This window comes from Lytechinus variegatus, chromosome 6, assembly GCF_018143015.1.
Source record: "Lytechinus variegatus isolate NC3 chromosome 6, Lvar_3.0, whole genome shotgun sequence".
NCBI classification, from domain to species: Eukaryota; Metazoa; Echinodermata; class Echinoidea; order Temnopleuroida; family Toxopneustidae; genus Lytechinus; species Lytechinus variegatus.
Window position 1 is genome coordinate 1,467,283 of NC_054745.1, and position 17,297 is coordinate 1,484,579.

At 33.4% G+C, this 17,297-nt stretch overlaps 1 protein-coding gene across 3 annotated transcripts in view; it reads right to left on the bottom strand.

Moving 5' to 3' along the window:
• LOC121416795 overlaps positions 1-17,297 on the bottom strand; it is a 69,593-nt gene that overhangs the window by 20,571 nt on the left and 31,725 nt on the right. Inside the window, exons 10-13 of one of the 3 annotated variants that reach the window (XM_041610281.1) lie at positions 16,520-16,702; positions 12,079-12,246; positions 6,363-6,527; positions 677-844 (exon numbers count right to left, since the gene is read on the bottom strand). In XM_041610281.1, the coding sequence (XP_041466215.1) occupies positions 677-844; positions 6,363-6,527; positions 12,079-12,246; positions 16,520-16,702 (684 nt within the window). Of the gene's footprint in view, positions 1-676; positions 845-1,269; positions 1,701-6,362; positions 6,528-12,078; positions 12,247-16,519; positions 16,703-17,297 lie in introns of those variants that run through there. The other 2 variants (XM_041610282.1, XM_041610283.1) reach the window with 2 other exon arrangements.

The window sequence follows — 17,297 nt, forward strand, 5'->3', positions numbered from 1 at the left end:
ATTACAGCATCACTTTCAACAATTTCTGCGATATCATGAAAAAGATTGATTTAAAAGATCCTACATATGAAGACAATAATCTCAGATACTCTGTGATATGTTTGTTACTTCATATTTGTATTCTTTTTTCAGTAACCTTTTACCCTGCATACCATCTCAATCTAAACCACCTGGTCATTGTTCATTTCATCCTATTATTATGTTTCATGTATACACTCAATGTAGCTCTCACTGTACTGTATACATTGTATGTATCATGGTCAATATCACTCTCATACACATATCACATGCACCTCTGATATTCAATGATCTACTTTCTCTCCCACCTTTTTGAAGCTGATATTTCTCTTTATATCTTCCATGTATACCAATTTCATCAGGAGATGTCTTGTTAAACTCACAGATGGACAAAGATGTAAACAATTTCTTACTTCTGCATCAATCATAACCAAATACACTTGAGGACATGCAAACTGTTTCAATTACAGCATACCTGTGCATTAGAGCCGATTTTCCAAAACATTTACTCATCGAGCCTCCTTTATTAATGAACACCCCTAAATAGTATTAAAAAATATGTTCTTTAATGTATTTAACACAATAAAATTAGATAGACATGTTTTCATTATTTCATGTTTTCAAACATGTTATGAGTATAAAGTAGAAGCAAGCATACCTTCAAGGTTGAAGCCTTCTCATTCAGATGAGAACAGAACTCCTCCTGGTAACAAACTCCTATCAGTGTCAGGTTAGTCAGGTTAGGTAGGGAGCATAAAGCTCCTGCTAGGTGATGTGAAGAGGCTGATGATAGAGGCTTATCATTCCAAATCTCAAGAGTATGGACCTACATGTGTACAAACATTGATCATTAAACATACATGTACATATCAGATGGTATGATCATGCAGTAATGCTTCAAGTTAAACTGGTTCAAAAATGTGTTGATAAGGCTAATGTATGCATAGATGTATTTCACAACATAATATTTTAGCATCCATACCTGTTTAAGCTTCACAGCTTTCTGTTGAAGTTTATTATGTTTAAGAACTAAACAATTTTAAAAGTATATGAATCTTGAAAGAAGGAATTATTACATGTAATATCTGTACCCTTATTCTACATTATACATGTAGCATCACTTTCAACAATTTCTGAGATTTCGTGAAAATGATCAATTTAAGATCATACATGTGAAGTCCACAATAATCTCAGATACTCTGTGATATGTTTGTTACTTCATATTTGTATTTTATTTTCAGTAACCCTTTTACCCTGCATACCATCTCAATCTAAACCACCTGGTCATTGTTCATTTCATCCTATTATTATGTTCCATGTATACACTCAATGTAGCTCTCACTGTACTGTATACATTGTATGTATCATGGTCAATATCACTCTCATACACATACCACATGCACCTCTGATATTCAATGATCTACTTTCTCTCCCACCTTTTTGAAGCTGATATTTCTCTTTATATCTTACATGTGTATTATCATATTAGAGATGACTAGGAAGAATCACATATGGATAAAGTTAAAAAGGATTCCATGTTTCGACATCAATCATAACCAAACACTTGAAGATATGACAATTTCTCAATTACAGCATACATGTGCATAAGAACCTAATTAAGAATCCTTCTGAGGCTCTTCATTGAATATGAAATTTCCTTTGCTGATCTGAGGGAAAGAACCCTGAAAGAATAGAAGCATCATTGGAAATAGTAATTCACTAAATCATTTCTTTATTCTCATTTTTATAATGCTCAAAATTGTATTATGCATAGAATATACCTTTCTTATTTTATTTATATTTTTATACAAGTCATATGAGGTGCAGATCCAGAGTTGGACTTATCTCCTCAAATTCAAATCAAAAGAAGAAAACTGAAACGAGGTGAATTTTAAATAGTGATGAGAAAGAACAGAAGGAAGATCTGAGGACAAAGAGAAAATAGAGAGAGAGAGAGACAATGCAACATAAATATAGTGTTTATCACAATAAAATTTCTCAATTTGATTATTTAGTGTTTTGTGTCCTTTTTGTACTGTTATGTATCCTCTTAAATTTCTTGATTGTTATTGTCTAAAAATTGACCATATTGAATTCATGAAAAACCATATCAAAGAACTTCAATATTGCCTTTTACTGCATCATTAATCATTTTCTTGCTTTAATACTCCATTGTTTTAATGGAATTACATGTATCAGCTTTTAAGTTATAATCATTTTGAAATTGATAAATATATACATGTACCGGTATCTATTTTATTTTTATTTTTACATCTTTTATTATCAAAAGAATTAACCTTCTGTGTTATTTGACACACATTATCTTTACTGTATCATTAATCATTTTCTTGCTTTAATACTCCATTGTTCTGATGGAATTAAATGTTCAGCTTTTGCAAGTTATAATCATTTTGAAATTGTTTCCAACATTTAGCAATTACATTACAATTGAACTTTCTATTTCTCAATAACATATCAATGCTTCTACATGGATTTTGCCTGATGCAAATTCACAAATGGGCGGGGGAGGGGGTATCCACTCGTCAATGGAAGTGCCCCCCCCCCCCCCCCCCCGTTCTCATCATTTCATCAAACAGGATACATGCAATATAAAAATTCCACCACTCTTTCCTATCCTTACGTGTACTCCTCAATCTTTCTTTTTCTCAATATCTAATAGTCTCCCCAAAAATTATATTATGCCTACTCTCTATCTTTACATCTATCATAGAGCTATTACAATAGCTATATTACAATAGCTCTATGCATCTATCATTCTACATTGTTAGACAAACTGTGCATCATCAATCCTTTTCCATGGTGTCTGTTATAAAATCTAAATTTAAAGTTGACTGTGATATGGGTCTCTTAAAAAATGTTTCCCTTTCTGAGACTCACTAAATAACTAATGACCCAAAATGAACTTTAAGAATATCCCTTTGATTAAATTATGTTCATTATGTAAAAAATAAGCATTAATATCTGAATTAGACACCAAATTGTCAGTGAGGGCAATAGCAATTAATAATAAACATTCCTGATACCTTGGAGCAGTGTAAAAAGAACTCTTAATGTTCTCTAAAGGTTAGATGGTTTATTTGATAGAATGTTAAATTTATCTTTTGAAAATAAACAAGATGAAACCTGTGTAGATGTTTAGTAAATGTACACAGTAATTCCTATCATTTAACAGAGATGTATAAAATTTCGAGTTCACATGTCATTTTCCACAGGATAGAGTCTCACTTACTTTCTTAAGTTTTATTTTTCATCCAAATTGTTTATATTCACTATGTACATGTAAGTGTCAGGGAGATTCCCTAAAATGTGTACAAGTCATTCACATTTGTTAGATCATGTTAATTACATTCATGTACATGCTCCACTTCATTTGACTATTTCTGACTTTGGTAGTACGCAATAATTGTAAACATCTAGACAAATGGAATGTAAATTACTTTCTGGAGTTTACTGGTTGGTAAAGCACAATGGATTGCACCATTATTTCAACATGAATAGCTCCATGTATTAATACAGATCATGTGCATGTAGAGTGATTGTCTTTGTAGAAAAATCATGAATATTTTTCTTTTACAAAGTTCACAATTTGGAAAATTCTACAAATAGTTCCTTTCTCTAAAAAATATTGGATTTCATTCTAATTTCTATTCAGCATAATTGAAGTTGATGGTGTATAACATCCATGAAGTAGGACTGTGATTCATTTAGGGCACTAGTCATTTAGGGCACTAAATTAATCTAGAATACAATATCTAATCATGGTTAACCTTAATATAACCATCAGAGACAAACACTACACATAGTTTTGCAGACTGTTCATTACAGCATTTGATACTGGGTAAATTTCCATTTCTTTGCTAGACCTACAAATTTTTCTTCTAGTAGTTACCAAACAGAATTACTAAACTATTTGAAATTGATATTTAAATACCAGGGGCGGTATTCTGAGGTTATTTTATCTTTAATATATTTTATTTTATCTCTTTAAAATGAAATTGGTATTTTGAGATGACATTTTATCTCTGAGATAAAATTTACAAATTCATCTTGCGTAACTATAGATGATACGCAACAGAACAGTGCCTGCGTAGACATAACCATAGCGTATCCGGGTATTGCAACGCAGATGATGTGCTTGTGCCAAAGTTACTTAGAAGAAAAAAATAAAATAAACTTAAAAGAGGGTAGGGGCTATTTTATCTCAGCGACGTTGATATCACCAATATTTCTAGGTGAATTAACCCCAAATGAAAATGAAGAAAAATTATATATTTATTGAGAATAACACCTTAATGTTATTCCTGTACAATCAGAAAGTATTTCATAGGATATATCTTGACTAATATTGTCTTTGAAATGATGCTTGAAAAGATGCGATAGAGACTTCAAAAAAAGATGAGAGTATTGTCCTTTCTGTTAAAAAGAAATCTATGTAAAGACGCGCAAGCGTATTTGAAGTCTATAAATTAACGCAATCTGTCCCCTTTGCCACACCTGGCAGAATTGATTTCAATTGGTTGAGTGACACGAGAGAGCTATAAAAGCACGTTTCTAATTTGATATTGATTAAAAGGTAGGTGTGTCTTACAGAGATAAAACTGTTCTCAGAATACCAATTCGGAGAGATTTTAAGGGTATTTCATCTCACTGATTTTAACGGAGATAAAATGGATCTCAGAATACCACCCCAGGGTAGTAAACTATCCCGTACTAACACTTCAATCCAATTTGCAGCCTGTCAATACCCACTATCCTATTTCAAACAGAATTTATTGAATGACCTTTCATAAATTATTATATCCTATAAAGCAAAATAAACAAAACAAACAAGCAGAACACACAAACACCAATAACCAATGCATCACATAAAATGATGGTGGGCCCCAAGTCTGCGCACCTAACAATTTGAGTTAAGATTTAACATAAACTTCTTTGTATTTCACAAAATCTCTTGGTTAATAGTGTTCCTTATTATTATTAAAAGTAAGTGTACCAAATTTCTCATTAAAAAGTGAAAGGAAATATAGGATTTTCTTGAAAAAACCTCGGGCAGTCATTTTCAGATTGAAAAAAGAATGGGACCCCATGTCTGCGCACTCATTCACTTTGCACGGGATTCAGGGATTTTGATGAAAAAGGCTGCATTTTGAGGTCGTCACATGAAATGCCCTGAATTCATTATTTTTCCACCATTTTGAGTCGGATTTTTTTATTAATACCTGTCTATGTAGTGCATGTGTAAAGTTCGTGCTCGTTGCGTATCTTCTGTAACTAAAATCGCGCAGATACGCGGGTGCGCAGACTTGGGAGACCGCGCAGACATGGGGGAACTGACCATATAATAACTCAATGTTAATAACGTCAGTAATATTGGGCATAATACACAGTGCTTCTGCTAGGTCACTGGATGAGATTGTTGACAAGTCTCATGCATTCAACACACAAACATTTATCTTTCATTACACACATACAATTTAAAGTTAAAACAACATTACAACTATTCATTTTTAATATAATTATGTATAATATGAGTATTATACAGCCATTGAGATGTATATTCTACAGATCATCAGAAACCAACTCTCTAAACATACATTACATTGAGCAGGACAAAAACACATTTGTCTTGCCAACAGATACATGTTCCGGTAATGTTGATTGAAAAATATTAATTTGAAACTGATGTCAAGTTTTAAGGCAGGTATTTATCTTCTACAATATGTGAGTCAGCAAGGAAACAGTATGTCCATATTCATATCCATTTTCCATTCCAGCTTTTACCCTGCATACCATCTCAATCTAAACCACCTGGTCATTGTTCATTTCATCCTATTATTATGTTCCATGTATACACTCAATGTAGCTCTCACTGTACTGTATACATTGTATATATCATGGTCAATATCACTCTCATACACATACCACATACACCTCTGATATTCAATGATCTAATTTCTCTCTCACCTTTTTGAAACTGATATTTCTCTTTATATCTTACATGTGATTATCATATTAGAGATGACTAGGAAGAATCACATATGGATAAAGTTAAAAAGGATTCCATGTTTCGATCTACATCAATCATAACCAAACACTTGAAGATATGACAAATTTTTCAATTACAGCATAATTGTGCATTAGAACCAAATTTGAAAAAGAAATCTCATCTAGTCTCCTTTATTTATAAACATTCTCAAACAATATTTATAAGTAGCATGAAATATGTTCTTTAATGTATTCAACACAATAAAATTAGATAAACACTTTTTCACTATTCCAAGTTCTCCAAACATGGTGTGAGTATAAAGTAGAGGCAGACATACCTTCAAGGTTGAAGCCTTCTCATTCAGATGAGAATAGAACTCCTGGTCACAATCTCCACTCAGTGTCAGGTTAGTCAGGTTAGGTAGGGAGCATACAGCTCCTGCTAGGTGATGTGAAGAGGCTGATGATAGACGCTCAACAATCACAATCTTAAGAGTATGGACCTACATGTGTACAAACATTGATCATTAAACATACATGTACATATCAGATGGTATGATCATGCTGTAATGCTTCAAGTTAAACTGGTTCAAAAATGTGTTGATAAGGCTAATGTTTGCATCACAACATAACATTTTAGCATCCATACCTGTTTAAGCTTCACAGCTTTTCTGTTGAGGTGTATTTCGTTAAAGGACTAAACATTTGTAATACCTTTGAATTTTGAAAGAATGAATTATTACAGGTAATCAATGTACCCTTATTCTCCATTACAGCATCACTTTTAACAATTATGAGATATCATGAATATGATCAATTTAAGATCATACATGTGAAGACCATAATAATCCCTGATACTCTGTGATATGTTTGTTACTTCATATTTGTATTCTATTTTCAGTAACCTTTAACCCTGCATACCCATTACCATCTCAATCTAAACCACCTGGTCTTTGTTCATTTCATCCTATTATTATGTTCCATGTATACACTCAATGTAGCTCTCACTGTACTGTATACATTGTATGTATCATGGTCAATATCACTCTCATACACATACCACATGCACCTCTGATATTCAATGATCTAATTTCTCTCCCACTTTTTTGAAGCTGATATTTCTCTTTTAATCTTCCATGTGTATTATCATACGAGATGACTAGGAAGAATCACATAATTATGGATAAAGTTAAAAAGGGTTCCGTGTTTCGACATCATAACCAAACACTTGAAGATAATAGACAATTTCTCAATTATAGCATATCTGTGCATTAGAACCAAATTCGAAAAAGAAATCTCATTTAGTCTCCTTTATTTATAAACACTCTGAAACAATATTTCTAAATATTACAAGAAGTTTATGTTCTCTAACTTTTGTGTATTTAACACATAGAATCGAATAAACACTTTTTCATTATTCCATATTTTCATGTGAAGACCATAATAATCTTGGGGAAAATGAGACCATAACTAGGAAATGATATCAAATTCCAGGAAATATTCATTTGTAAATAATCAAAAACTGATTTACAAACTACATGTACCTCAGTTCATAATGTACATTAAATAACATTATTTAGAAGAAAACAACTACATTCCAATAGCGGATTTGGTTGACGGTACACCATGTGGAGTTTTCGAAAAAAAAGCGGATAGAGGAAGAAATGAAATAGATAGGGAAGGAAGTGAACAGTTGATAGTCGAGTATTTTTTTGTTTAAATGAGCGTAGTCCTGAAAAAGATAGTAAAACAGAAAAGGTTGAAGAGTTGAAGAGGCTTATAAGTTGTTGATATGAGTACTCCTGCTGTCAAGCTAGCATCTTCTCATTTATCCAATAATCCAACTACTCAAGCCTCTTTAACTCTAACCTTTCAGAACCATACTCATTTTCAAGAAATATAACTCAAGGACCTACTCTCAATCTTCCAATTTCTCGCCTATCAAGTTTACTTCTTCTTCTCGCCTATCAATTTTACTTCTTCGGAAGAAGTAAAATTGATAGGTGAGAAATTGGAAGATTGAGAGTAGGTCCTAGAGTAATATATGACGACCTCAAGATGTTATGGTTTCTCGGCTTGACAGCTATGACATAGATTCCATATATGTTGCTCGAGTAACTAGCATTCCCGCGTGTTAGTGGGTCCTGTCTGAGCATTCCTGGGCGACCGCGCGTTTGTTAACCGAAACAGCCAACATGCACTTGTGAACCACTTTCAATTTGCCATTCGGTTTTAGTCTGAAATGTATTCATTAAAAGGTTTAAGGCTATCACACTGTTATAAGAAATTGAAAATGGGCTTATCAAAGGTATGTTTCACAGAGGGACATGTTTGTCAAAAGACGCAAGGCTTTCTATGATTTGCCCTGTTAGGGGTGAAATTTTTTCATTTTTGACCATGGAAATGATAATTTTCAGGCAGAAAAAAGCCTTCATCGTTTACTTTTGTCCTTAAATATTTTTTTTCTACTTTTAGGGGGGCACGTTGGGGGGGTTTTGCCCCAAAAAAATTTGATTGGGGGGGGGCAAATGCCACCCCTGCCCTGCTTCCAGTGCCCTTGCCTTCTGTGTTATTTGACAAACATTATTTTTACTGCATCATTAATCATTTTCTTGCTTTAATACTCCATTGAATAATGGAATTACATGTATCAGCTTTTAAGTTATAATCATTTTGAAATTGATAAATATATACATGTACCGGTATCTATTTTATTTTTATTTTTACATCTTTTATTATTAAAAGAATTAAACTTCTGTGTTATTTGACACACATTATCTTTACTGTACCATTAATCATTTTCTTGCTTTAATACTCCATTGTTCTGATGGAATTAAATGTTCAGCTTTTGCAAGTTATAATCATTTTGAAATTGTTTCCAACATTTAGCAATTACATTACAATTGAACTTTCTATTTCTCAATAACATATCAATGCTTCTACATGGATTTTGCCTGATGCAAATTCACAAATGGGCGGGGGAGGGGGGTATCCACTCGTCAATGGAAGTGCCCCCCCCCCCCCCCCCCCCGTTCTCATCATTTCATCAAACAGAATACATGTAATTTAAAAATTCCACCACTTTTTCCTATCATTACTCATCCATCTTTCTTTTTCTCAATATCTAATAGTCTCCCAAAAAATTATATTTTGCCTCCTCTCTACATTTACATCTATCATAGAGCTATTACAATAGCTATTACAATAGCTCTATATGCATCTATCATTCTACATTGTTAGACAAACTTTGCATCATCAATTCTTTATCCATGGTAAACTGTTATAAAATCTAAATTTAAAGTTGACTGTGATATGGGTCTCTTTAAGAAATGTTTCCCTTTCTGAGACTCACTAAATAACTAATGACCCAAAAAGCACTTTAACAAGAATATCCCTTTGATTAAATTATGTTCATTATGTAAAGAATAAGCATTAATATCTGAATGAGACACCTAGATGTTTGTGAGGGCAATAGCAATTAATAATAAACATTCCTGATATCTTCAAGCAATGTACAAAGAGCTCATATTGTTCTCTAAAGGTTAGATGGTTTATTTGATAGAATGTCAAATTCATCTTTAATATGAAAATAAACAAGATGACACCTGTCTAGATGTTTAGTAAATGTACACAGTAATTCCTTATATTTGACAGGGATGTACACGTATGAAATTCTGAGTTCACATGTCATTATCAACAGGATAGAGTCTCACTTTCTAAAGTTTTATTTTTCATCCCTATTGTTTTATTCACTATGTAATAGTGTCAGTGAGATTCCCTAATGTGTACAAGCCATTCACATTTGTTATCATGTTAATTACATTCATGTACATGCTCCCCTTCATTTGACTATTTCTGACTTTGGTTGACTACAAGGTCAAGTACAAAATAATTGTAAACATCTAGACAAATGGAATGTAAATTACTTTCTGGAGTTTACTGGTTGGTACAGCATAATGGATTGCACCATTAGTTCAACATGAATAACTCCATGTATTAATACAGATCATGTGCATGTATAGTGATTGTCTTTGTAGAAAAATCATGAATATTTTTCTTTTACAAAGTTCACAATTTTGACAATTCTACAAATAGTTCCTTTCTCTAAAAAAATATTGGATTTCATTCTAATTTCTATTCAGCATCATTAATTGAAGTCGATGGTGTATAACATCCAGGAAGTAGGACTGTGATTCATTTAGGGCACTAAATTAATCTAGAATACAATATTCAATCATGGTTAACATTAATATAACCATCAGAGACAAGCACTACATGTAATTTTGCAGACTGTTCATTGCAACATTTGATATTGGGGTAAATTTCCATTTCTTTGCTAGACCTACAAATTTTGCTCCTAGTAGTTACCAAACAGAATTAATAAATTTGAAATTGATATTTAAATACCAGGGTAGTAAACTATCCTGTACTAACACTTCAATCCAATTTGCAGCCTGTCAATATCCACTATTCTATTTCAAACAGAATTTATTGAAAAACCATTCATAAATTATATCCTATAAAGCAAAATAAATAAAGCAAACAAGCAAAACACACAAACACCCATAACCCAATGAATTAACGTAGTATAATAACTCGAGTCAGTAAGATTGGGCTTAATACACAGTGCTTCTTCTAGGTTAATGGATGAGATTGTTGACAAGTCTCATGCATTCAACACACAAACATAAACCCCTCAAAAAAAGTTTTGCAACTCAGTTTTGGGGGATGATATCTTTTTGGTTAATGAAGTATAAAAGATGAAACTGGTATCATTGGAAAGCTGAATTATTCCTCTTAATACTATGACATGCCATTTGCTGTGATTATGTAATCATGGAATATGCAATCACCCTGAACTTTGAGAAAAGTCAGAAGTGAAATGTTGGAAAATGCATTTATTTCTAACAAGAGTCTCCATTTCTATAGAATTTCCACCATGCAGGTGACAGTGAATGCACTCGGTCCATCCTCGAAACAATTGGAAATTCGCTATTGGAAACGACGAATTTTGCAACATTTCATTTCTTACATTGTTGCATATTTATCTTGTCTGTGTATTTCATGATAACACTAGCAATCCAAATGACACATATCGTAAAGAGGAATATTCATACTTTCCAATGACACCACTTTAACATGATGGCACACTAAGAAATTTATTAGCACTCAAACTTGAGTTGCAGAACTTTTTTTTGAGGGGTTTATATCTTTCATTACACACATAAAATTTAAAGGTAAAACAACATTAAACTATTCATTTTCAATATAAATTATGAGTGCTATAAAGCCATTGAGATGTATATTCTACATATATCAGACACCAACTCACAAAAAATAGGTTGAGTAGGACAAAAACATATTTATTGTCTTGCCAACAGATATATGTACCAGTAATGTTGATTGAAAAACATTAATGTGAAACTGATGTCAAGTTGAAAGGCAGGTATTTATCTTCTACAATATGTGAGTCAGCAAGAAAACAGTATGTTCATATTCATATCCATTTTCCATTCTAGCTTTTACCCTGCATACCATCTCAATCTAAACCACCTGGTCATTGTTCATTTCATCCTATTATTATGTTCCATGTATACACTCAATGTAGCTCTCACTGTACTGTATACATTGTATGTATCATGGTCAATATCACTCTCATACACATATCACATGCACCTCTGATATTCAATGATCTAATTTCTCTTCCACCTTTTTGAAGCTGATATTTCTCTTTATATCTTACATGTGTATTATCATATTAGAGATGACTAGGACGAATCACATATGGATAAAGTTAAAAAGGATTCCATGTTTCTACATCAATCATAACCAAACACTTGAAGATATGACAATTTCTCCATTACAGCATACATGTGCATCAGAACCCAATTAAAAAAAATCATCTAGTCTCCTATATTTATAAACTCTCAAACAATACAACTAAATAGTATAAAAAGATATGTTCTCTAAATGTCTTTAACACGATAAAAAAAAACACTGTATTGTTCAATATTTTCAAAACATATTATGAGTATAAAGTAGAAGCAAGCATACCTTCAAGGTTGAAGCCTTCTCATTCAGATGAGAATAGAACTCCTCCTGGTCACAAACTCCATATAGTGTCAGGTTAGTCAGGTTAGGTAGGGAGCATACAGCTTCTACTAGGTGATGTGAAGAGGCTGATGATAGAGGCTTAATATTCCAAATCTGAAGAGTATGGACCTACATGTGTACAAACATTGATCATTAAACATACATGTACATATCAGATGGTATGATCATGCTGTAATGCTTCAAGTTAAACTGGTTCAATAATGTGTTGACAATGCTAATGTATGCATAGATGTATTTCACAACATAATATGTTAGCATCCATACCCGTTTAGGTGTTACAGCTTTTCTGTTGAGGTGTATTTTGTTAAGGACAACACATTTTAATATAGATGAATTTTGAAAGAATTAATTATTACAGGTAAGGGCAAGTCCAAGAATTCGCGCGCGTTACGTATGGGACATTTCAGAGGCTTTAATGACCTGAAAAATAGTGTTAAATGACTTTGATTAGATTGAATACCCTCATGGTGGTAGACATTTAGGAGAAGAATAATCATGCAAAAAATTGTGACATATGACCTTGATCTTGACCTTTTAGAGCGAAAAGATGCGCCGTTACGTATGGGACGCAGAGAAAAGACAATTTTTAATACATTTGTTTCAAGTTGAGAATTCTCTGAAAGTATTTCACTTGACAACTTGAAACTTAGTGTGATAGAAGTCTCAATACTATAGTATATTTATGGCAAGTTTCATGTCATAAGCCAAATCCCTCTAATTACAGACTCTAATTAAACAAATTAATGACATGTTACGTATGGGACAGTTACGTATGGGACATTTTGTCCCCATAGAGAACGTACACAATTTTCCCCATAATTAAAAAAATTGAAATAATTTAAAATATGGAAATAACAAAAGAGTTTCTTTCTTTTTAAATGTTCTACTGAGACATATTTGATATCACTGAATGGGAAATTAGCCATTTCAACCTTTTTATTCCTTGTTTTTCATGGTTTTATGAATTTCTTATGTATTTCTATTGTTTTTATTTTTTCATATTTTTCCATTTTCACATTTTTTTTGGCTTCAATTGTATTCATTAATCAGTATTCATAACAAATCAGTGTTTAAAAACTAAAGAAAAGGTAAATAAACATTTTTAGAGCACTCTTCAAATTTGTTTTTCTCCATTCACTTTGTACACAAATCTCCCCATTGACATTGTGTGTAAATGTCCCATACGTAACATGTTGTCCCATACGTAACAATTTTTTAATTAACTTTTAATTAAAAAGTAAACTCCATTTTTGAAACTTTTTGTGGTATAACATTTTCATACTTAATAAATTAGAACTTCCCAGAGATGCAACAATACAAGTATTGTATTATGAGAAATAACTTAAAAAAACATCCTCAAAATGTTACGTATGGGACATTCCATCCTTGGACAAGACCTAATTTGCATAATTAATTAGATGACACCACTTTTTTCTGCCAAAAGTAATAAGATGTAAGGGGGTCCATGTCCCACCTATGACTAAAACTCAGAAGTTTTTTTTTCATTTTCTATGAGTTTTTCTAATTGTCCCATACGTAACGCCCATTTTACTGATTATGCAAATTAGGTGCCCCAAATTAGCATAAATATGCATATTATCAATTTTTTCTTAATGAAATTTTAAAATTCAACATTTGGGCTTTCTTACCCCACTAAAGATAACTTCTTAAATTAAAAATGAAATTTTGCCTTTCAGGGTGACCTTTTCTTGGACTTGCCCGTAAACTATGTATACCTATTCTACATTATAACATCACTTTCAACAATTTCTGAGATATCATGAAACAGATTGATTTAAAAGATCATACATATGAAGACAATAATTTCAGATACTCTGTGATATGTTTGTTACTTCATATTTGTATTCTATTTTCAGTAACCTTTACCCTGCATACCATCTCAATCTAAACCACCTGGTCATTGTTCATTTCATCCTATTATTATGTTTCATGTATACACTCAATGTAGCTCTCATTGTACTGTATACATTGTATGTATCAAGTTAGGGGGTCTATAACCAGCGTCGGAATTACACGGGGGCGACGGGCGATTTCGCCCCCATGACAGCCCAAATCGCCCCTAAAAATTCTCAAAACCCAATGCTTTGGGGCGACTATTTATTTTAGAATCGCCCCAATAAAATACCATCGCCAATGCAAACAATACTTCATACAATTACGTTCCCCGGCGGCGGAGCAAGCGCATCTATTATATCGCCCTTTCCAGCTTCAAGTTGAACGGTCGATGCAATATCCGAGCCTTCCGCAACACCGGAAGCTTCGCGATTGTAAATAAACGCGAAATGCAATATGGGATGCGGAGTACGCATAGACTTTAGCACAGGCTTTTTAGAATTGTTGACGCACTTGCCGCATGGCTTATGTATATGTACGCGTGCACGATTAGACTGCACAGCTGGTAACGAGACCACATGCATCGTACGGTAGGCGGTGGAAGCGATCAGCTGGTGATTGTGACAGCTCTGGCCTCTGCTTATCGACATCGTCGAGTCGGAGTGCGAGATGTATAAGCAGCGAAGCCATATCGTACATGTATAAATTTAAATATCTGGAAAGCTGAAATCAAGTAAATTTTAATTTACAATAAGCACAGTTTCAAATTGCCAAGTGCGTCTCTTTTTCAATACCATGGTTTCTCCATACTTCACCATGTGCAATATCTAATGCACACATTTCCCATTCGGGATATCACAATTCTGTGATGTCGTAATTTTAATTGCTCAGGAAATAAATCCCTGTTCACAGCACATACGATGTGTGAGTCTTTTATCCTCACAGTCGCTGTCTTTGCTTGTCAAAACGAAGCCTTAATAATCCAAAATCACTTTGCTTATAGTTGTGAATTATAACTTTTTAATTTCTTTCTTGAAGAGGGGTAAATATCAGACAATAAATCATCAAACAAGGCTCAATCTAAAAAAAAAAATAGGAGGACGCCGTGCACTTGAGTGTGGTACTTGCATGCTGTTAGCTAGCCAGTTAGAGCTCATGTTCTCTGCCAGAGCTCTGGGTGAGAATTCTATCAGTAATGGCCTAAGTGATGGTGATTTTCTGTTTCAGATAGAGTTTGGATTTCATGTTAATTTTTGAAAACTGTCCAAACACTTTATGATTTCTTCATTGAGATTAATATTTAAGTTATTAATGAATACATTTTCACCGAATTTAGACTCTCCCAGAATGAAAGGCATTTTCTGTGGAGATCTGCGTTTTCAAAATAACTTGCGAAAAACTTGAGGTACATGAACCTACAATATTATGTACATAGCCTGTGGCTATGTGTCGGAATTTGAATAGACTGAGTAAGATATTGATTTCATTTCTTTAACAATTTATATGCAATCCAAGTGCACTTCATAGTCACAATCACACACAAACACTCACCCACACCAGTGATTCTAACCATGAAAAAAAATATATATTTTTTAAAATTTAATCTGAATTCTCCTTTTCCATCTCTCCCTCTCTCCTTTATGTTTGTTTTATTCATTAATTTTAGTAAGATTTTTTTTTTTTTTTTGGGGGGGGGGTGGGGTTCATTGTTCATTAAAGATGAAAAATAAATAAGCCCATGTGTGTGTGGTTGTAAAGGGGATGTGGAGTGAGGGTGTCAAAACACACTTAAACATTTAAATCTGATTTCTTAAATGTTTGAATAAGCCATTCGGGGCCTCGATTGGCTCAAATCTGAAGTGTGTGAAGTTGAAGGTGACTGATGGGATCACTGTTGATTATTGTAAGGCCTGTAGGGCATTCCCCCACCACCTGGAGATAAAAAAAATGTTCTGAGCTGTTAGGCGTCACAGTGAGTCTCGTAGTCAAAAGGTAATTGCTGATATGTGATAAAAAAAAGTAGCCCCATTAATTTGAAAATAGCCCCAAGATATTCAGTGGTAGCCCCAATTAAAAAAAAAAGTAGCCCCTAAAAAAAAATAATTAATTCCTACCCTGTTATCAACACTCTCATACACATACCACATGCACCTCTGATATTCAATGATCTAATTTCTCTCTCAACTTGTTAAAGCTGATATTTCTCTTTTATCTTCCATGCATACTATTTTATGAAGAAATATCTTGTAAAACTGACTGACGGACAAAGTTGTAAACAATTCTTTATTTCTACATCAATCATAACCAAACACTTGATGATATGACAGTTTTTCGATTACAGTAAACCTGTGCATTAGAGAAAAATTTCCAAAACATTTACTCATCTAGTCTCCTTTATTGTACACCCCTACATAGTATAAAAAAATATGTTCTTTAATGTATTTAACAAAATAAAATTAGATAGACATGTTTTCATTATTTCATGTTTTTCAAACATGGTGTGAGAATAAAGTAGAGGCAGACATACCTTCAAGGTTGAAGCCTTCTTATTCAGATGAGAACAGAACTCCTCCTGGTAACAAACTCCACCTAGTATTAGGTTAGTCAGGTTAGGTAGGGAGCATAAAGCTTCTACAAGGCGACGTGAAGAGGCTGATGATAGAGGGCCATTATTGAAAATACCATCATTCTCAATCTCAAGAGTATGGACCTACATGTGTATAAACATTGATCATTAAACATACATGTACATATCAGATGGTATGATCATCCTGTAATGCTTCAAGTTAAACTGGTTCAAAAATGTGTTGATAATGCTAATGTATGCATAGAGGTCAGAGATGCCAACTTTTGGAAATCAGAATTAGGGAGGATTTGCAACCGACATCAAATTATGTGCGCGTAGCGCACATCTCGAGCGCGGAGCGCTCGACCCTTGCGGCCGGGGTCCAGGGCCCGCCTTAGGGCCCTGGAAGCTCTGGGTTTCTAGATGCTCTCTGGTGCAATCTGACCCTTATTTTGGAGCATTTCACATGTTTTTAAAAATCATTGTTCCCAATTTTTTAACAAAAAATATCAAATATGCATTTTTACATGTAAAAAAATGAGGGGACAATAGAAGAAGAGCACCCATTCAACAATAATAATGAGGGATTATCAGATATTCATGTAGGCAGGTTTTGTTCCATTATAAATCCAGTAAAGAAAAGCTCAGCGCGGGTAACGTCTACCTGTAAAGATCTTGTCTTCGCAATGTCCGTACCGTAAGGGCACTAGTATTCAACCCGTTTGGAGAGTTTCCTCAA